General features: G+C 54.9%; 1 protein-coding gene across 1 annotated transcript; it reads right to left on the bottom strand.

The window, feature by feature from the left end:
• Positions 1-8,499: 8,499 nt before the first annotated feature.
• Positions 8,500-18,322, bottom strand: LHX5 (LIM homeobox 5). Its single transcript, XM_010342937.3, has 5 exons — positions 17,781-18,322; positions 15,581-15,804; positions 14,604-14,881; positions 13,716-13,881; positions 8,500-9,916 (listed from the first exon to the last, which is right to left on the bottom strand). The coding sequence occupies exons 1-5, from the start codon at positions 17,951-17,953 to the stop codon at positions 9,549-9,551; spliced, it is 1,209 nt and encodes a 402-aa protein (XP_010341239.2). The 5' UTR covers positions 17,954-18,322; the 3' UTR covers positions 8,500-9,548.
• Between the last annotated feature and the right edge of the window lie 1,710 nt (positions 18,323-20,032).

The following is a 20,032-nucleotide window of genomic DNA, read 5'->3' as shown; positions in this document are numbered from 1 at the left end:
CTTTACTCAGCAATATCTGCAGTCAGAAGCTAAAGCCAGACAACCTGCAACTGGTGTTACAACACAGACTCCCAAACTCTTTGTTAGGCATGGGGTTTCGTGTTTAGCTGGGCTTGAGTCTTCCTTAAATCCCTGAGGATAACGAAACTGCATTTTGCAGTGATGAGATCTCGGCTGACTGCAACCTCTGCCTCCCAGGTTCAAGTGGTTTTTGTGCCTCAGTCTCTCCGAGTAGCTGGGATTGCAGGCGTGCACCACCACCTTTGGCTAATTTTAGTATTTTTAATAGAGACTGGGTTTCATCATGTTGGCCAGGCTGGTCTTGAACTCCCGACCTCAAGTAATCTGCCTGCCTCAGCCTCCCAAAGTTCTGGGATTACAGTTGTGAGCCACTGAGCCCAGCCCTTCTTCATATTTTTAATAATGAAAAAAATAACATAAAATTAACCGTTTTAAAATAAACAATCCAGAGGCATTTAGTGCATTCACAAGGCTGTGCAGCCACCTCTTCTGTCTAGTTCCAGAATATTTCATCACATGGAAAGGAAACCCTGTATCAGTTTAGCAGCCACTCCCTATTCCCCGCCCCCTATCCCCTGGCAACCACCAATCCACTCTCTGCTTCTGTGGTTTTATCTATTCTGGATATTTCCTATAAATGGAACCCTATAATGTGTAATTTTCTTGTGACTGACTTCTTTTAATTACTGTAAAAATTTCAAAGTTTATTCATGTTGTATGTATATGGATTTTCTTCCTTTTTATGGCTGGATCATATTCCACTGTATGACTAGACCACATTTTGTTTGTCTTTAATTAATTAATTATTGTTATTACTGAGAAAGAGTTTCGATCCGTTGCCCAGGCTGGAGTGCAGTGGTGTGATCATGGCTCACTGCAGCCTCAACCTCCCAGGCTCAAGTTATCCTCCTACCTCAGGCTTCCGAGTGGCTGGAACTACAGGCATGAGCCACTACACCCAGTGAATTTTGTGTGTGTGTGTGTGTGTGTGTGTGTGTGTGTGTGTGTGTGTGTATGTGTGTATGTGTGTGTTTCTTTTTAAATGAAGATGGGTTTTTGCCATGTTGCCCAGGCTGGTCTCGATCTCCTGGACTCAAGCAATCCTCCCATATTGGCATCTCAAAGTGCTGGGATTACGGACATTATGCCCAGCCCACATTTTGTTTATCTACTCATCTGTTGATGATGCATTTATTTTTATTTTTATTAATTTTTTTAAGACAGAGTCTCACTCCGTCATGCAGGCTGGAGTGCAGTGGTGCAGCCACAACTCACTGCAACCTCAACCTCCTGGGCTCCGGTGATCCTCCACCTCAGCATCCTGAGTAGCTGGGGCTACCACCATACTTGGCTAATTTTTTTTTTTTTTTTTTTTTGAGACGGAGTTTCACTCTTGTTACCCAGGCTGGAGTGCAATGGCGCGATCTCGGCTCACCGTAACCTCCGCCTCCTGGGTTCAGGCAATTCTCCTGCCTCAGCCTCCTGAGTAGCTGGGATTACAGGCACGTGCCACCATGCCCAGCTAATTTTTTGTATTTTTAGTAGAGACGGGGTTTCACCATGTTGACCAGGATGGTCTTGATCTCTCGACTTCGTGATCCACCCGCCTCGGCCTCCCAAAGTGCTGGGATTACAGGCTTGAGCCACCGCGCCCGGCCTCTTGGCTAATTTTTAAATTTAAATTTTTAAATTTTTTTTTGTAGAGATGGCGTCTTGCTGTATTGCTCAGGCTGGTCTCAACTACTGGGCTCAAACGCTGGGATTACAGGCATGGGAGCCAACGAGCCTGCTCTACAAAAATTTAAATTTAATTTAAAAATTAGCAAGAGGCCGGGCGCGGTGGCTCACGCCTGTAATTCCAGTACTTTGGGAGGCCGACGTGGGTGGATCACGAGGTCAAGAGATGAGACCATCCTGGTCAACATGGTGGGTGAAACCCATCTCTACTAAAAATACAAAAATTAGCTGGGCATTGCGGCATGCACCTGTAGTCTCAGCTACTAATTTTCCTACTGAGGCAGGACAATTACTTGAACCCGGGAGGCGGAGGTTGCAGTGAGCTGAGGTTGTGCCCCGGCATGCCAGCCTCTGGCGACAGAGTGAGACTCTCTCTCTCTCTCAAAAAAAAAAAAAGGCAAATTATTTACGACTAGGCCTTGACCTCTTACTATGTGTCAAACCCAGTCTTTTTTTTTTTTGAGATGAAGTCTTGCTCTGTCACCCAGGCTGGAGTACAGGGGTGCAATCTCAGCTCACTGCAACCTCCACCTCCTGGGTTCAAGTGATCCTACCACCTCAGCCTCCTGAGTAGCTAGGATTACAGGTGCACACCACCACACCTGGCTAATTTTGTTGTATTTTTAATAGAGATGATGTTTCACCATGTTGACCAGGCTGGTGTTGAACTTCTGACTTCAAGCGATCCACCTGCCTTGGCCTCCTAAAGTGCTGGGATTGGCGGCATGAGCCACCTCACCCAGTCTTATCTTTACAGGTCTGGTAATTTTCCGTTACGCAGCATCAATAAGCTTGAAGTATATTCTGAAAAGTAATAAACTGCATGTTTGTCAATAGGCTGTGGAGTTAGCCTTTGTTTTAAAAAGTGTTTTAAGCACTCCTTCAAAGAAGAAAATAGAATAGACAGTAATGCCAGCATCCAGTGAATGGCCATTGTTATGATTACTATATTATTATCATTATTTCATTTTTGTGTTTATTAGTCAAAGGCTGGTTCTCTAACAAGCACTGTGTTTCGACTATGACACATATGGCCTTATTTAACCCTTACGATGAAACTTGAAGTTAGATGTTTTTGTGCCTTTTTGTTTTTTTTTTTTGAGATGGAATGTCGTTCTGTCACCAGGCTCAAGTGCAGTGGTACAATCTCCACTCACTGCAACCTCCGCCTCCCGGGTTCAAGTGATTCTCCTGCCTCAGCCTCCCAAGTAGCTGAGACTACAGGTGCGCACCACCACGCCCAGGTAATTTTTGTATTTTCAGTAGAGATGGGATTTTACCATGCTGGCCAGGATGGTCTTGATCTCTTGAACTTGTGATCCACATGCTGCCTCGGCCTCCCAAACTGCTGTGATTACAGGCATGAGTCACCACGCCCAGTCTTTGTGCCCTTTATATAGGGCCTTGCAAAGCTGAGGCTCAGAGATGTTACGTACCTAATGTGAGGTCACACAGTCCTGGTCTCTAGTTGCTCAGAGCCGTGGGATGGAGACACAGACAACATGGACTGAGGTGTTACAATGGAGGAAGACACGCATAGAGATGCTGCGGGCGCCCAGGAGGGCGTCACTAGCTCAGCCAACTACTTCCTCTACACTCACTCAGCTAGACCACAGAGTTGGGGATCTTAGCTATTTCAACAAAGAAAATTTACACCATAAGGTTTTCCTGCAATGAAAAAGGGATCATGGAGAATCTGGGTGTGATTTCCAAGCCAATGCTCCAAAAATGGAACATGCACACAGGTCCCCTAAGGGTTGTGCAACCTGTGATGTGTAGTTCTGGGGTGGGGCCTGAGACGCTGCGATTCTAACCAGCTCCCAGGTGATGCCACTGCCGGTCCGCGGACCATGGTTTGAGGAGCAAGAGGCTAGTAGATATGAATTCTGATCCCAATTCCTCTGTAAACTCTTCGTGGGACTTTAGGCTACTCTATGCCCTCCTTAAGCATCAGTTTAATTCCCTGGTCAATTCTCTGAAGAATAAATGAACACCAGCAGTAGTGTCACTTCCTGTGTGCTTGCCAGAAAGCCACGAGCACCAGCTCATGAGACGTTTCCTCCCCAAGCCCCCAGGAACCCATCAGCAGGTGCTGGGGGCAGGGGCAGTTGAGGATGGTTCTGAGCTCTGGCACAGAATTCAGAAAGAGGCCAGAGGTGGTGCTGCCCTGGAGAAGCGGCTGGAGAGGTTTCTGTTCATCACAGAAATGGCCCACTTGCAATGATCGGTTACCCAGGTGTTAATAACGCTAATGGCATAGGAAGGGTAAACTTGGTCACTTGGCTGAACAGAAGAAATATGCAGAGAGGTGCTCGAGTTTCCATAAATCAGCCGTGTGCAGCACGACAAGGGAGGCAGGACTTAAAATTCTGGTCAGGAGATGGGTATTCTCATAATCCAAGCTGGAGAGGTAATTTATTCTGTTTATATCTTTTTACTGCACGACAAGGCTTGGGAGCAGGCGCCCTCCACAGCCATTCTGCATTTTAAATATTAGTCCTAAGCACAGTGGGTCTGCCCTCGTGCTCTTCGGGGTGTATATTTCGGGGCAGGAGGACAGGGACAGGGACAGGAGGAGAGCATGCGTGATGGGGGCTGGAGTACGTGTGGCTTAACCGGTCGGTGTTGGCCAGAATTATAGCTGAGGGGCAGCAAGGGGACAGGGGAAGTCCCCCTTTTTACCAGTGCTGGAGGGCACTGGCGGGAGAGCTGGGCTTGCCTCTTTACCTGTCTGCCCTGCGATGTTTTTTTTTTCCTCTCAGAAATCTTTTATTTTTAAGGGATAATAAATACAGGCGATGAAGATAGAAGGAGATGAGCAGATACATTAATGGAGGAGGAAAGGGAGGAGGGCAAACATGGAGAAGCCAGACGTCCTGTGTCTGCTGACCTTGGCAATGTTCACTATGCCCTCTGCTCTTCTGGCTAGCTTTGTTTAAGCTGGGAGGGGGTTTTAACAAAAGCCAGCGAGGTTGCTATCAGTAAGAATTAGTATTCAGTAAGCCCTTTTTAAAAGAATCTCTTTTTACAGCAGATGAATTTCACTCATTCATTCGTTCGTTCATTCATTCTTTCATGTAGTTACACTGGTCTGTGTCCTGGGCCCAGGGACAATGTGGGCTCTTATGGCAAAAGTTCTCGATTCAAAACCTGGCTCTGCCACTCCCAGGCTGTGTGACCTTGGTCAGCTCACTTCACCTCTCGGGGCCTCAGTCTCCTTATCTGCAAAGTGGGAAGAACAATGCTAATCTTGAAGGGACGTTGTGAGGATTAGATGAGACACTGGTCGGTGGGTTTGGAGACAGGCAGCATCACGTTAAGTGTGGTCTGGTAAGGGCGGTGCCAGAATCTTTTCGGGAGCTAAATGTGAAGCCCCTTGGGCTCCATTCCAGAGGACAATTCCAGCCAGAAGTGGTGGGACCTGGGGCTGCGATTTGTAGCTAGCGCTCACCTGTGATCGTGCTTTGAGAAAATGGTTGTGAATGGAACCCAGGCCCTAGACTTCCTAACACAGGCTGGGTCACTTCTCCTCCATCCTCACCACACCCTGTGGAGGAAATGACGTTGGGAGTCCATTTCATGGTGAGCAAACTGAGGCCCAGAAAAGGGGACAGAGTGACCAGAAAGGTGACATAGTGACCAACGTCCAGTTCCTCAGCCAGGTAGTGTCCTGGTTCCCAGAGCCCCGGCTCCATCCTGCCTCTGTCCCATTCCTGGGTGACCTAGGCTCCCAACCCTCTTCACTTTTTGAACACTCAGAGGAAGGGCCGATGGGGAGTGTGTCCCACGTACTGATCATGCAGAAATCACGGCACCTCTCCTGGAACCTGGCTTCTGGAGCCACCCCCAGAGATCTTGATGGGGCCACTCCAGGGTTATTTAAGTGTCCTGACATAAGGGGGTACTTTTTCCTCTCTTGGTTCTTCCAGACTGAAGCTGTGAGCATTCGAGGAGCAGGTATATATTCTGCATACATGTGTGTTAGCATGTGTGCAAGGACATGGTGTGTCAGTTTGTGTGTCCACATGGCTTGACATATTGTAGGTGTGTGCATTTGTGTGCACAAGCCTGTGGGTGTCTATGTGTTAATATGCATGTGTATGCACATGTATGTAGATGTCTGCACCTACCATTGTGCCCTTGTCTGTATTTTTATGTGTCTCTGTGTGCATGCACAGCTGTGTGTCCATGTGGCTGGTGTGTGTGTGTGTGTGTATCCGTGTGGCTGTGAGCATGGATCTGTATATGTTTGTGTACATATATTTGCACGTGTAAGTGCACACTGTGTGGGCCCATACGTGTCTGTCTGGTGCGTGTGTGTGTGTGCACGTGTGTGACTGTAGCTGGAGGAAGGGACAGAGGGCTTGGTTGCACTGTGACTTCTCATCCTGTTGCCTCACTCTGCTGCCTTCACTGATGGATACCTCTGGGTCTAAGTGTCTTATTTGGTAGGGGCTGGGGGTCCCCAGACACCATGGAACATGAGCAGGAGGTGACTTGTCACAGCTATGGCGGGGGCTCTTACTTCTATAGCTTTCATCTCCCCTCTCCCTCTTCCTAACTTTTCTCCCTTATCCTCCTCTTCCTCTCTTCCTTATTCCTTCCCTTTCTCCTGCCTCCCTCCCCTCCTCTTTCTCTTTTTCACCCCTTTCCCCCTCCCCTCTCTCCCTGACCTCTATCTCCCTGTCACAACCCTGTTTGAGGAGGGGATGAGTGCTCTGCTCCCCCAGCTTTGCTTCTCCCATCTTGCTCTGGTGCAGGTTCTAAGTGAGCCCTTTTGCAAAGTTCATACATGCCCAGAAAGCATTCAGGGACCTGCCAGAGATGAGGTCCACCTTGCAGATTCTCTCTTGGCCTCTAGAATCCATTACAATTAGGGCACCATAGGGAAGTAGAAACACAACCCAATACATGGATTTGAATCCCAGCTTTTCCATTTCCCAGCTGTGTGACCTTGGGCCAGTCCCTCAACCTCTCTGAGTACCCTGAGGGGGCCAATCATACCTACCCTGATAAACTTCCAAGGATACCACTGCAAGGATATTCCAATGTGGCTTAAAGTGGTAAAACCTTGGAAATGAACCCAAACATCAACAATAGAATTGGTTTAAAATAAAACAAAAACCAAAAAAGCATGGCTCAGCCATTCAAGGGAACTTTAAGCAGTGATTACATGGAATGACAGAGCTCTGTCTACGAAGATCAGTTTATTTATCTGGAAGCTATTGCTGAGTGAACCAGAGCAGATGACCACATGTTGAGTACAGGGTACAATCTCTAGTTTCAAAGTGAAAAAAGAAAGAAAGAAAAAAGAAGTCTGAAAGAAAATGCATCAACTACATTTCCATAGTGCTTGAGATTCTGGGTGGTGACATTTTCTTCCTTTTGTTTACCTGAGATTTCTAAATTTTCCAGGAGCAAGTAGCATTGGTCTGATAAAGACAAATGTGTGATAAAGAAAGAAAAGAAAAAGTCAAGCCACCTTGCATGGTTCTTGTGAGGAACACATAAAGAAGGGTAGAAGAGTGGGGCTCCGAGCACATGCCTGTCCCACGGTGGTTCGTTCCCCCACCTTCCCCTGCTGCAGCTCCAGTGGGCCAGCTTGGGCGAAGAGTCATCCCAATGCAGGACACTCTTTCAATTATTTTTACCTCCCTCTCCTCTCCTGCTTTTCTTTTCGTTCTTTTTTTCTTTTTTCTTTTGAGACTGACTCTTGCTCTGTCACTCAAGCTAGAGTGCAGTGATGCAATACTGGCTCGCTGCAACCTCCGTCTACCAGGTTCAGGTGATTCTCCTGTCTCAGCCTCCCAAGTAGCTGGGATTACGGGCGCCTGTCACCACATCTGGCTAATTTTTGTATTTTTAGTAGAGACGGGGTTTCACCATATTGGCCAGGCTGGTATCAAACTCCTGCCCTCAGATGACCCACCCGCCTTGGCTTCCCAAGGTGCTGGGATTACAGATGATTGAGTTGGAAGGAGATGTAGGAAGCACCCTCTCCAATCCCTTCTTTTGCAAGGAGGGAAACTGAGGCAAAAAAGAAAGTGACTCGTTTTAGGTGGTGGCCTCAGACATCCTAAATCTCACTTGGCCCTCTTTCCCTCATGTCTTTACCCAAAGGTAAGCATGCACTGCATAGGACTTGCAGAACACAACAGCCTCACTTTGGTGGGGGGGTTCTTCAGTCCTAACATAGCCTTGCAGATAACCAGTATCAGCTTACCGGCCTGCTCTTTCTGTTTTTGGCCACCAGAAATGACACCTGGGGAATAGTTAGGAGTGAAGCTGTAATTCTTTTGATGTGCTGGCAACAAACAAATCACACATTCATTCATTCGTCAGACATTCTGAAGATCTACTATGTGCTGGGCAGGCCTGTATTAGAGCGGGGTATTACATGAAGCATGGAGAGATACCGGGCCTGGCACATAGTAGCTATCAAAAGAGGACAGCCACTTTCACGAGGCTGGGAGTCACTAGAAGAGCTCCCCCTTTGGGTGAGCAGAGGTTTTTGCATCCATCAGAGGCTTAATGTCAGAGACAAGAACCAGGGAAAGAAAAGGTTTCATTGGCTCTGAGTCATTATCAAACTGGGGACAATAAAAAGAAAGCCACACAGCGCTGAGGGAAAAAAAAGAATTTTTTTATTAATCTTTCTTTTTTAAAAAAAGTTTTTTTTTGTTTTTGTTTTTGCTTTTTTTTTTAGGTAAACCTCTCTGCCTCCCCTCCCTCACTCTGCCCTACCTCCTCTTAAAAATATAAAAATGTCCAGCCCCGGATAACTAGAGTACAATAAATAAACAGTAAACACAAAAACATACTTTATTTGTTTCTTCTTTATACAAAATAAGGAAACTAGAAGCGTTCAACTTCCAAAAAAGTATAATATTGTACATCCTGACGGCCCAGCCTCCAGGCCCCGGGCAGGGAGGGTGATCTGTGGGTCTGAGCCCAGCAACCTTGGCGCCTCACCCAGGGGGAGAGCAGGATGTGCGCGTGTTCGAGTCCGGCCTGCACCCTCGGGCTCAGCATAAACATCAAAGTAAGGAAGAGCAGGAGCTGGCCCCGGCTGGCCACGTCCTGACTCACAGCCCGCTTCCTAGAGAAGCTGACCTTGAACCTCAAGATTGGCCACCAGGGAGCGCCAGAGTGCAGGTGGCTCGGTCTCCCTCCCGGTGGCTCCCGGTTCACGAGAGTTCCTCGCTCGCTCTCCGTCTTCTCCCTCTGGCTGACGCTCTCTCCATCTCTCTTCCTCATCCTGCCCCCGCTTCCTCCCTCTCTCTTTCAATCTCTCTCTCCTCCTTTTCTTATCATCTTTTTATTATTTTAAAGACGGGGAAAGCACAGCGAGAAATAAGATTATAAAATGCCATTCGGATTGCAGAGAGGGGGAAAAACACCGTCTCCGCCCCTTGGCCTCACCCTCTCTCAGTCCGAAGAGGTGGCGGTGCGTGGGTCGGTGGGTGGGTGGGGGCCCGGGAAAAGTCTAGAGCGTGCTTGAAATCTCTTGACTCTCCGGAGTATTGACTTTGGTCCCAAGAAATTGCTCGCGTCGCCAGGAGAGCGCTGGCTGTGGGCTGGGACTCCTGGAGAGCCCGCGGGGTGGAGATGGGGGTCGGCCCCGCCCTCGGCGCCCAGCCGAGGAGCAGCTGCCGGTTGCGTGCGGACCCGAAAGAGAACCCCCAGGGACATCACGTCTCCCACAGCGTCCGCTTCGGGTGTTTTGGTTTCAGGAGGCTGTCTCGGGGCGGAGCCCCCGGGGGCCGAGCGCCGGGGGCGGCCCGGCGGCCTTACCACACGGCGGCCTCGTTGAGCTCGGGGTTGGGATGCGACAGGGGTCCGCTGTAGCCGCTGGTGCCGCTCATGGGGAAGGGCGGGCTGGGCCCACCGCTGAACACCTCGCCCGGCATGGGGTGCAACGCGCCCGGCAGGCCCGGCTCGGGGCTCGGCGTGTCCGGGTGTGAGATCATGTCGGTGAACCTGGGGTTGTCCGCGGCGTGCGGGCCGGCGAGCGGCGGCTCCAGCGCGCCCAGTGGCGTCGAGCCGGGCCCCGAGGCTGCCAGGAAGCTGGAGTCGGCCGGGGACTGCGCCTGCGACGGCGGGCCGTGCGCGAAGAAGTCGTAGTTGCTTCCCGGCGCGTAGTAGTCGCCTTGGTAGTCTGCCGGGGTGGGGAGCGGGAAGGAGAGAGGGCGCGGTGAGAGAAGGCGAAGGAGGCGGGGGACCCGGGATCGGGGAGGGGACCGGGGAGACCAAGTCCAGAGGCCCGGGCAGGCAAGAGAGGGGAGCGCGCGACACCAACCCGAGGTTAGAGAGACCTGCGGAGGCCGGCGCCCCTCGAGACGGTGGACGTCGCAGACCCACGGGTAAGGTTCGGGAGAGAGACAATGAGAGATCTCGAAAGGGCAGAGACGGGAGAGACTCCGAGACCATTGGGGACACACGCGGCGAAAACTCGGAGATTTCAAAGTCACAGGTTCCCTGACACCTAGAGGTGGAGAGAGACAGCGGCGGCCAGAGACGCAGAGACAGAAAACGATTCCTGAGAGTCTTAGAGTCGGTGAGAGACACAGAGACGCGGGACAGCGAGAGACAGACGGAGAGATCGGCACAGGGGCAGAGGGAAAGGCGGAAAAGAGACCCAGAGACGCAGCCCGCGGCTGAGACCCGAGAGCCCGAGAGATCGGAGGTCGCGGAGGAGTCGAGGAGATGCAGGGATCGGTGAGACGACCGCGGTTAGAGACACGCGTGGAAACCCCGGGGGCGGACCGCGAGGGAGTGAGGAGTGAGCCTGAAGATGGAGAGAGGTCGATGCGCCCTGAGAAGGCAAGACGGTGGATCAGAGATGAGTCCCAGAAACCTCCAGAGAAGCTGAGGCTGAGAGGCCCGGGAGAGGAACCGGGCAGGGACCGAGCAGCGGACAGAGCAGAGTGCGAAACGGTCGAGACCGGGAAGCAACTGGGCGGGGGGAAGCTCGATTCCGGCCGCGGCCGGAGCGCAGAGGAGCTGATGGGGTGGACCCGGCGGCGCGGCTTCGGCGCCGGAAACTCGGCCCCTGAGCAAGTATCAATCCGGTGCGAGTACTTCTCCTCGCCAAGTAAGGCCCCGTCCCGATCCGGGTGAGACCATCTGCACCGGCCTCGCCTGGCCTGGGACAGAGAAAGCTGAGCTCCAGCGACTTGAGAGAGGAGGAGGACAAGAAAATGCTCTGGGTCATGCCCAGAGCTCCGCGGGCGCGTTGGGGTAGAAGCTCGGTCTTCCAGCATCACCCAGGGCTGGTTTTGCCAGGAACCCCAGGTTCTGAAGCATCAATGAGGACATTGAGACCTTTGGGGAAGCTGGTGATAGCTATGGGTTCTCTCTCTCGGAAAATGCAAGGATGTGAATTTTGCCCACAAATTCAGGAGGTGCAGGGACTCGGGATTACAAACCCATTCTGCCTCAACAAATCTGCATCAATCCTCTGACCTCCTCACATGGCTCCTCTTCCAGAACCTTCGGGATATCCTGCCTCCCCCCACCAGGTGGGGCCCTGAAGGACTAGCGTGGGGGACCTCACGAAAGGACCATCTTGTACCTGGCACCCGCTTTGTACGGCGGGAAAACCAGCGCGTCCAGAAGCCAGAGTCTCTTCTGCAAATCCACTTTCCCTGCTGAGTCCTGGGAGCTCAGTCAAGGGGCGAGTTCCTGATGCCGCCGCCACCCTCTTCCCTGTCCAAACCCTGAAATCTGTCCAAATTGGGTGGGTGGGGGGGTTGTCTGGAGGCGTGGCTTGAAGGCAGTCTAGGCAATAGCTAAAACGGTTGCCAATTACTTTTTAAAACCATTAATTTAATTCTCCCCGAAAGTTAAGGGAAAGATGGGGAGCGGCGAATTTGGAGCCCCAAAGGGACTGGGATGGGAGACCGCCACGGCCCGCAGCGAGCCGGCAAACCAGCGGAGGCCGCGGCCCCGGCGCGGTGCGCGCCGCCTCCACCCATATGGCGGCCGGGCCGGAGGTAATTGGAACAAACGCCGTCTGAAAAGGGCACAAAAGCCGCAGCTGGGGCTTTGTCCGCGCTCCCACGGGGAGCCGCCGGCCCCGCCGCCCGGCCCCTTTTCTCGCCCGCTGCCGGTCGCCAACGCCAGGATCTCCCAGCGCGGATTAGGCGGGGCCGCCTCGCTGGGGGCTGGGGAGTCCTTCCCACCATTCCGGGGAATGAGAGGCCCCCGTGTCCGGCTCCCCACCCCATTTAGCGCGCAGGGAGAGGAGGCGGTGGGATAGGTCCGGGAGGGGGCGAACTGGTCCTCGGGGAAACGTTGGTTAATTACCCAGGCGGGGAAAAATTCCGGGCCGGTACCGCCCCCACCACCTCGCTGCTCCGGGTCCAGATTTTGTAGGGAAAGAGGCAAATTTAGGTGGAGAGAGTCGGTGACTGGAGACCCCGGAGGACACGCCCACCATCCAGACTGTCCAGGGTTGGGGGCTGTCCAGGGGTGGGGGCCTTTCTAGGGTTGGGGGCTGCCCAGGGTTGGGCGGCTGTAGCGCTCCAGCCTGAGCCCTGCCGCTGCGTGGGGTCTCTGCCCTGAAAAAAACCAGCCTGGCATTTTGCCCACAATTCCTAGGGGCCGCGGAAGGGTCTCAAGGTCTAATCCTTTATCAGGCTTCCGGATGTACTGAGGTCAGTGATGGGGTTATCTTCCCTTCCCTTCTGGGTCTACCCGGGTGCCTAGCCCCTGCCTCCCCAACACTGCCACTGAACCCACTTTCTAAGAGAAATTGTCTCTCCCCAACCTGTGCTACTGGCCGTAAATAGGCCCATGGCAAGGGGCGACTCAGAAGTGCAGATGCCTCTCAGAAATAGGCAGTCCTGGGGTCTCCCCAAATTCAGAAGTTTCAGAACAGAAGAGGGGAGGTGCTTTCTTGAGTCCTCAGAAAGAGGACTCAAGGACCCCTCTGGGTCCTTGCGCCTCTTCCGCACCAAGACTGCTCTTCTGGGAAGAACAGGACGGTGAGCTGGGAAGCTCAAGCACTGCGGCTCAGCGCAAGGAGCTGAAAAAACGGAGTGGAGTTGGGATGGTTCACCAATCCAGGGTGAGGGAAGTGAGAGAAGGAAAATCTCGGTGGCAAGGGGGCGGCTCACCCCAGGCCCAAGCTTGGTACCGCCATCCGAATCCCTTTGTGAACTGGGGCGCCTCGATCTCTGCAGCCCCAAAGACAGTGGACATCTAGGGTTGGCCCAAACCTTGTGCCCCTAGTCTGGAGGAACCCCACGGGGTTTGGGGATGGAGGGTGGGCTAGAGTCCTGCCCAGAGCAACTGCGGGCATTTGGGCTAACACTGCCAGATGCTGTGGGCACACACCCCACCACAGGGAACAGGAATTGCTGCCTTCGAAGCTAGTGAGTAAGCAGCCTGGAATGAATCCAGACCCCCATCCCCTCCCCTCAAGCTACCTTCCGGCTCTCAGAATCCTCCTCATGCCAAATACACCAGGTACAGGGGCCAGGGCTGCAGAAAGGCCGTGTGTCTGTCCGTGGGGGTGGCACGCATGTGAATTTGCCAGTGCTGGCCTCAGGGTGACTACTAGAAGTGTGTGCGTCTGTGGATTTGTGTCTCTGTGAGTGTACCTGTGTGTGGAAGGGTGGAATGTACCTGTACGTGATCATGCGATCGTGTCTAGCCCTGTGTCCCTGGAGTCTCTGAACGCAAGTGTGAGTGTGCCTTGTGCCCTGCGTGGGTGAGGGCGAGTGTGTCACTGTATCTCGTGTGTGCTTCCGTGTGATCACTGAACGGGTGAGTGAGTCCATGTATCTGATTTTTGTGTCCAGAACGTGTGGGTGAGTGTACATGTGTCTGTGATTGCGTCCAGCGAGTGGGCAATGTCTCGGAGCGGCGGAAAGCGCGCTGGCTGGGGCCCTGAGCCCTCAGCTCCCAGAACCCGGCAAGTGCGGAGCAGCGCATCCCGGGGTGCCCCTTACCTCCGTAGTAGGTGTACGGGGTGGACCCCAACATCTCAGACTCGTCCAAGCGGCCGCCCAGCGGACGCATGCGCCGCGGACTCCGGAAGAAGGCGTGTCTCCGGGCGCCCAGGGCGCTCAGCTGTTTCATTCGGCGTTCTTTGGACCGTCGGTTCTGAAACCACACCTGGGACAGAGGAGGGGGCTGTGAGCTCCGGGTCCGGAGTGTCCTCCCCTCCCCTCTCCTCCATCCCTTGCCTGGGCTGCCCCCTCTGGGTCCTTGCGCCTCTTCCGCACCAAGACTGCCCCGAGGCGGGGCCAGGCCGGATTAGGCCGGGAGGGGTGGAGAGCCAGCCAAGGGTGAAGGATTTCGCGGACCCGTGGGGCGACTCATAAAGACTTGGGCTTCCCGGCCCTCGGCTCGCCCTCGGCTCGCCCTCGGCCTGACGGCTCTATAAAGGTCTCCCTTCCGGCACGGCTCTCGCCTCGGCAGCTAGGCTCCGGAGCCGGCTTCGGGCCGTTTATCTGCCCGGACTTCGGCGCAGGGAGGGAGGGGGCATCTCCTCTTTTTCTGCTCAAAAGGTGGGAGGTAAACAGGCATCTCGGACCCCAGAGTGGCTTACAACCTTCCTTGAGCAAGGCGGGACGGAGGGTGGGGGTGGGCAGGGCGGCCGCGAAATTCGGGGAAGTAAAGTGATCCGCCCCAAATCGCATAGCCAGGAGGACAGCTGGGCTAGATGGAATCTTTCGGCTCACAGCCCCCGACCTCTGGCGAGTGCCCCGAGCTCCCCGGCCTCGGGCACACGGTCTGCTCCCAGACGAGAGCCCGGTGCGCTCGTGGCCAAGGAAGCTTGGCGGGAGACTCCTCTGAGGCTCCCGGCTCCCGGGCCGGGGGGCCCCGGGCCGCACCTGGATGACGCGCATGTTGAGGCCGGTCTCCTGCGCCAGCTGCTCGCGGATGTGGCGCGTGGGCTTGGGCGTGGCGGCGAAGGCAGCCTTGAGCGTCTCCAGCTGCTTGGCCTTGATGGTGGTGCGGGGGCCGCGCCGCTTGGTGCCCGAGTTCTGCTCCTCGTTCTCGTTGTTGGCCGTTTCCTTGTCCGACGAGGTCGAGTTGTCCGTCTCCTTGGGGTCGTCCTGCAGTGCGTCCTGGAGGTCCGGGGACAAACTGCGGTCCGTACAGGATGACACTGCGGGCGGACGGATCGGGAAGGGGACAGCGGCGTCAGCGACCGCCAGACGCCTCTTCGATCCATTGGCGGGTTCCCGCCGGCCTGGGCTGTGGCCGGCCCCGCTAGGTTCCCTCCCAAACCTGCGACAGCCCCTCCCCCAGGGACCCGGTGCCCGCCCACTCTCTCCAGGCGGGGCCCGGACTTTGGAAGGGGCGCTTCGTTAGCCCTCTCCGCGCGTCTCAGCTAGTACCTGAGGAAGGGTGGGGGTAGGCATGCCCTCTGGAGAACTCCCGCCTTCAGGGAGAGGGGATGAGGAGGCACAGATTCCCTTGGGGCCTCGGATCTTCCTCTCCCTTCCCTCCTTCCTCCAGACCTCACTTAATGTCCTCCCCGTGTCTCTAGAAACTACCTGGCGCTCAGATGACACAGGAGGGTGAATTGTGTGGTGCCAAATTAGGGGAGGAGGGAAACTTGGAAAAGGCTCCTGAAATGGAGGAGGGTGGGGAAGAGATGGTGGCCCTCAGTTCCCCTGTAAAACCGGCTCCAAAGCCACTTCTCTAGCCTCTCACCCCCTGGTCTTGCCCTAGAACTGCCTGGGGGTCATGAGCTCTAAGCCCAGCACAGACAGCACACAGGAGGCCTAGTAGGGAGTGCCAGGCTGGGCACCGAGGGAGGATGTTAAGGCCTAAGGCCAGTGAGGGGCGGAGGCCTTCCTACCTGAGTTGAGGCTGCCCTCCTTGAGGCTGGATGAGCTCAGGTAGTCATCTTTGCACACGAACTTGTTCTCGTCGATGACGTACAGCTCCTCGCCAGTGGACAGCTGCTTGTTACACACCATGCAGGTGAAGCAGTTGAGGTGAAAGACTTTGCTCCGGGCCTTGCGCACCAGGTCGCTGGGCGAGATGCCTTGTGCGCAGCCGGCACATTTGGTGCCAAAGCGCCTGTGGACACAAGGTGCCCGTCACTGTGGGGTAGGACCCAATCCAGCCGTCTCCAGCCCTTGACCTCTTCCCCAACCCCTGACCTGGCTTCTGTGAAGTCCCTATGTCCATATCTGTTAAACGGAACCCCAATCCTGAGCTCTCTGGCCAGAGGAGGAGAAGTGGGACAAATGTCCTGAGCTGTTTTTGGGGTCCATGCCTCCACTGGGGTTTTTTCAGACTCTCCTGGGCTGGGAAGGAGGGAGCAGTGGGTGCAGCCTTCAGCCAAGCAGAGAGCCCAGAGCATCTCAAGATGTCCTCCCCCAAACCCAACCCCTGCCAGGCCTGCCTCTGCTGCTTCAGGCAAACTCTGAGCCCATGAATGATTTGAAGCCAGGTGGGCAGGGTTTGGGTCACTTGGTAGTTTTGCCTCCTGGATCCTTTCTGGTCTGCTGGTGTCTAGGTAGGGCCAATCTGCCTGCCTGGCTGAGCCTAGTCGTGAGGTGGGGTGCTCTTCTCCCAGGCTGGAAGGAGGAAGCAGAAAGGAGGGAATCTTCCACTGATTTCCAGTACCAATGGAGAGGCTTTCCAATCCACCACTCTGGGACCCGCTGGAGCTAATGAGGAGCTGTGGACAGCAGGGCCTCATAGTGGCAGATCCTAGAGAGCAAGGACTGAGTTTCGGCTCCACTAAACCTCTGGCCTGGCAGGCAGCAGGGGAATGTGAATAGAAGACAATTGTAGACCCTGCTCGGCCAGGACAGGAATCTCTCAAATCCCTCCTTCCCGCGTTCCTGATCTCATTCCTTTTCTTTCTTCTTTGAGCTCAGGGAGAAAGCTAGCCTCCCCCGAAATGGGAGATGGGTGAGGCTCAGGTTGGGGATGGAGTTGGGGGGGACTCAGGACCCTGGGGACCCCACATCTACTCACACCCATGCCTCTAAACAGGGCGAATTTGGGTGACATTGATGTAGTGAGGGCATTAGAAGCCGTAAGTCACTTTTGGCCTTATCCGGCAGCGTAATTGGCCATACGCACCTTATCAAAAATCATTAGGCGCTTTGCAAGCACTGCTACATTAGGGGCACCGGGCCTCCGGGGCCAGGGAGTTTACACGTGTAAAGGAGCGGCTGACATTTTCTCCTATTCAAATTCCCAGTGCGGAGTCGCCAGGGCCGGCAGGCTGCCTTTCTCTACGGCGTGATTCACGCCCCCCTTCCTCAGCGCGGGGAATTCCTGTTCACAAAGCTGACTCTGGGTGCCCAGGGGAAACAGGCAGGGCTCAGCTGCCCCAAACCCCACTGGCTTCCAGACTGGGGAAACTGAGGCCCAGAGAGGTGATCTGCCCTGGCCAGCCAGTGGGCTCACACGGGTGGAGCGGGGGAGGCGCCACAGCCCAGTCAAGACCCCAGAGGTCCTGATTGTCAGCCTCGATTTCGTTTCTGTTTTTCAACACGGGAGGAAATGTTTAAGGGGTTGGGAGGTGAGTAGGGGGAGGTACTCTCCTCCCAACACCAGGGAGACCTTCCTCACTGGGCCCCCTCTGGAGCTGAGAAGTTTCCGTTTGGGATTGCGGCCGGCCGCTGGGCTCACACGTTCTGCCTGGAGCGAAAAGCCTCCAGGCGTCTCTAACTCAGGCAAAAATCCTTTCCCTCAGTCCGGACGGGGCTTGAAGCTTCTGCCTTGGGGTTGCAGTCGCTGGGAAGGGGCAGAGAGGGGTGGAGAGCAAGTTTGTCAGGGCTTCCTCCCTCTGCCCCGCCAGCGCTCTGAGCCAGCCTCCAGAGAACGTGAAGCAGCAAAGCAGCGCCCTTCTTCCTCCGCCTGGGCTCAGGATCTGTCCTGGACCGAGGACAGGAGGAGAGCAAAGTGCTGCCCGCTCCCCATCTAAGCTTGTTATGAGGGGAGGCTGGGATGGGTATGGGGGTCTCCCTTTCCCCGGCGCCCCAGTGGAGTGCGCACAGGGTGGGCGCGCAGGCAGCAGCAGCGCGGCCTCTTACCTGAAGAAGTCATTTTTGCAGTAGAGCTTGCCCTCGCGCGAGAAGCACTTCTCCGAGAGGTTGGTTTTGCACTCGCAGCACTGAACACATTTAATGTGCCACGCGCGGTCCAGCACGTTCAGCAGAAAGCGGTCGAGGATGGGCCGCTCGCAACCGGCACAGTGCACCATCATAGCCCCGCGTCCCGGCGGCTCCGGCCGCCTTGCCCTCCCTTTGGGCCCCTGGCCCTCAGGCCTGCCGGGCCCTCCGCCGCCCTCCGCCTCTTGTCTCAGCAGCTACAGGGCGAGTCTGGTCCGGACCAAGACTCAGCCGGTCAAGTCCTTGGGCAATCGCTGGCCTGGCACTGGGCAGCCCGGCGTGGGGTGGGGGGTGGTGGCGTTCACAACCTCATGCCACCGGCCGCACGCCCCGGCGCCTGTTCCGGGCTTCCCCAGGTATCTCGGGTGGCTGCTGGCCTCAGCGCTGCGGAGCGGCTTTCCCCGGTGGCGGAGGCGCCGGCACTTTCCCCCACTTTCAAGCGGTCCCGATCCTCATCTTTGTCTGGTCGCCGCGTAATTCGCGCATCCTTATTCAGATTTGGTGACGTGGCGCGGCACGTAGGGGGCCCATTGGCCAATGGGCGCACCGTGGCCATGGCAACCTCTTAAATTTATAGCATATCTAAATTGGCTACAGCGTTGCGGTCCGGACAGAGCAAAAAAAACAAGGCATCAGTATTGTTGAGTATTAGCTTGTACCTGGTTCGGAGGCTAAGTAAGTATTTACCTTCCAGTTTGGGGCTGAGGGGGAGGGGGCCGCGCGATGCAAAAACTGCGTCTCTCTTCCTCTCTCTCTCCTCACAAAATATTTGGGGATCAGGGGTTCTGAGGCCTAGTCCGGGAGGTACCCTTGCCCCCTTCGCCGTACCCGGAACTTGCAGAAGTTGCCCCACGCCGCACACCTGCCTCCCCTTCTCCAACCCAGCCAGCCCAGATTGGATTCCCCCACCCCGCGCCCCATCCGCACCCTGAAGCTGCGTCAGTGCGGTTCCCCGGGCTCGCGGAGCTGGCCCCGGCTACTTTGTGTCATACACGGGGCTGGGGCCCAGCCGGACCTTTCTCATGGAAAGAGCTAGCTAGTGGAGGCTGCGCAGCTTAGGTAGTTTTTTCCGCTTAGCCGCCGAGCCCGGGCCCAGTCCCAGGCCCAGATTGGGGAGGTGGGTGAGGAGGAGGGGTGCCATTTGGCCTGGTCTCGAACTCCAGAGTTTCAGGCCTGAGTGCGATGCTCACCGGGCTCTGAGGGAGATGTGGACAGTGGGAGATTCAGGGTGGACGGGTCTTCCCGCAGACAGCTCGGAGGTGGCACTCACCACGTCTCTCCTTTCCTCGCTGCGCCTTCCAGATTCCAGGTCAGCCTTTCGGGGCACTGTGGTGAGTGGGTCGCACCGCTGAAGCAGGGACACCAGCGACTGTGTGAACACTGTTTGCGTTGACGCCGTGCGGGCTGGGTGTGCAAGTTCATCCCCTCCTTGGGGGCTGGAGAAGCTGTGCACGTGTGTTCCGTGCTCGGCAGGGGGCCCAGTGTGAAGAAAGAGAGAGAGAGAGAGAGATAGAGAGAGAGAGAGAGAGTGAGTTAAGTGGGGGGGGGGGGCTGCTGGCAGGTGTGTGTGAGGTGGGGGTGTGTGGGTCTGAGGGGGAGAAGGGACCAGGCCTCCTTTCCCTCGGGGCCAGCTTGGCCACCAGGGCTCCAAGTTGGGGAGGCCAGGAATGTGCAACCAGGATTTTCGTTTCGCTTCTGGAAAGGTGACCGAGGGAGTAGGGCCTGGGCCCAAGGGCTGAAGCTAGAGGGGTTTGTGCGGACGCTTGGCTTTGAACGTTTGTTTGGGCGTATTTCCTGGGCTTGTTAGTGTATACTCGCTGTTTGAGAATTCCATTTTTTGCGTCTATTGTGTTAGTATCAGTCCTGTGAGTACATTTCTGTGTGTGTGGATATGTGTGTTTATAATTGTGTGTGGTTCTGCTAATGTTTGTGTTTATCACCGTGTGCACTTTTATTTTCATTGGTCTGTGCCTATGTCTGTATGCTTATTTGAGGACACATGAATGTAAGGGTGTTTTCATGTGTATGCATGCATTCACATAAGAATATTTGTGTCTATGTTTTCAAGCATTGATGTGAAGGTGTACTTTAAAAAATCTGAATGTGTGTGTTTGTGTGTAGGCGAGAGCGTGCGAGCTTGAGACCCTGTGTGTATGAGACTGACCTGGGTTGGG

This window comes from Saimiri boliviensis, chromosome 7 (genome assembly GCF_048565385.1).
Source record: "Saimiri boliviensis isolate mSaiBol1 chromosome 7, mSaiBol1.pri, whole genome shotgun sequence".
Taxonomy (NCBI): domain Eukaryota; kingdom Metazoa; phylum Chordata; class Mammalia; order Primates; family Cebidae; genus Saimiri; species Saimiri boliviensis.
The sequence above is the reverse complement of the archived record's forward strand: the minus strand, read 5'-3'. Positions and strand labels throughout refer to the sequence as shown.

Coding starts and splice junctions, on each gene's coding strand:
- LHX5 (XM_010342937.3), bottom strand. CDS start 17,953: ATGATGGTGCACTGTGCCGGTTGCGAGCGGCCCATCCTCGACCGCTTT. Junction 13,882..14,603: donor TCAACATGCGCGTCATCCAG/GTGCGGCCCGGG, acceptor CCTCTGTCCCAG/GTGTGGTTTCAGAACCGACG. Junction 9,917..13,715: donor CCCGTACACCTACTACGGAG/GTAAGGGGCACC, acceptor CCACCCCGGCAG/ACTACCAAGGCGACTACTAC.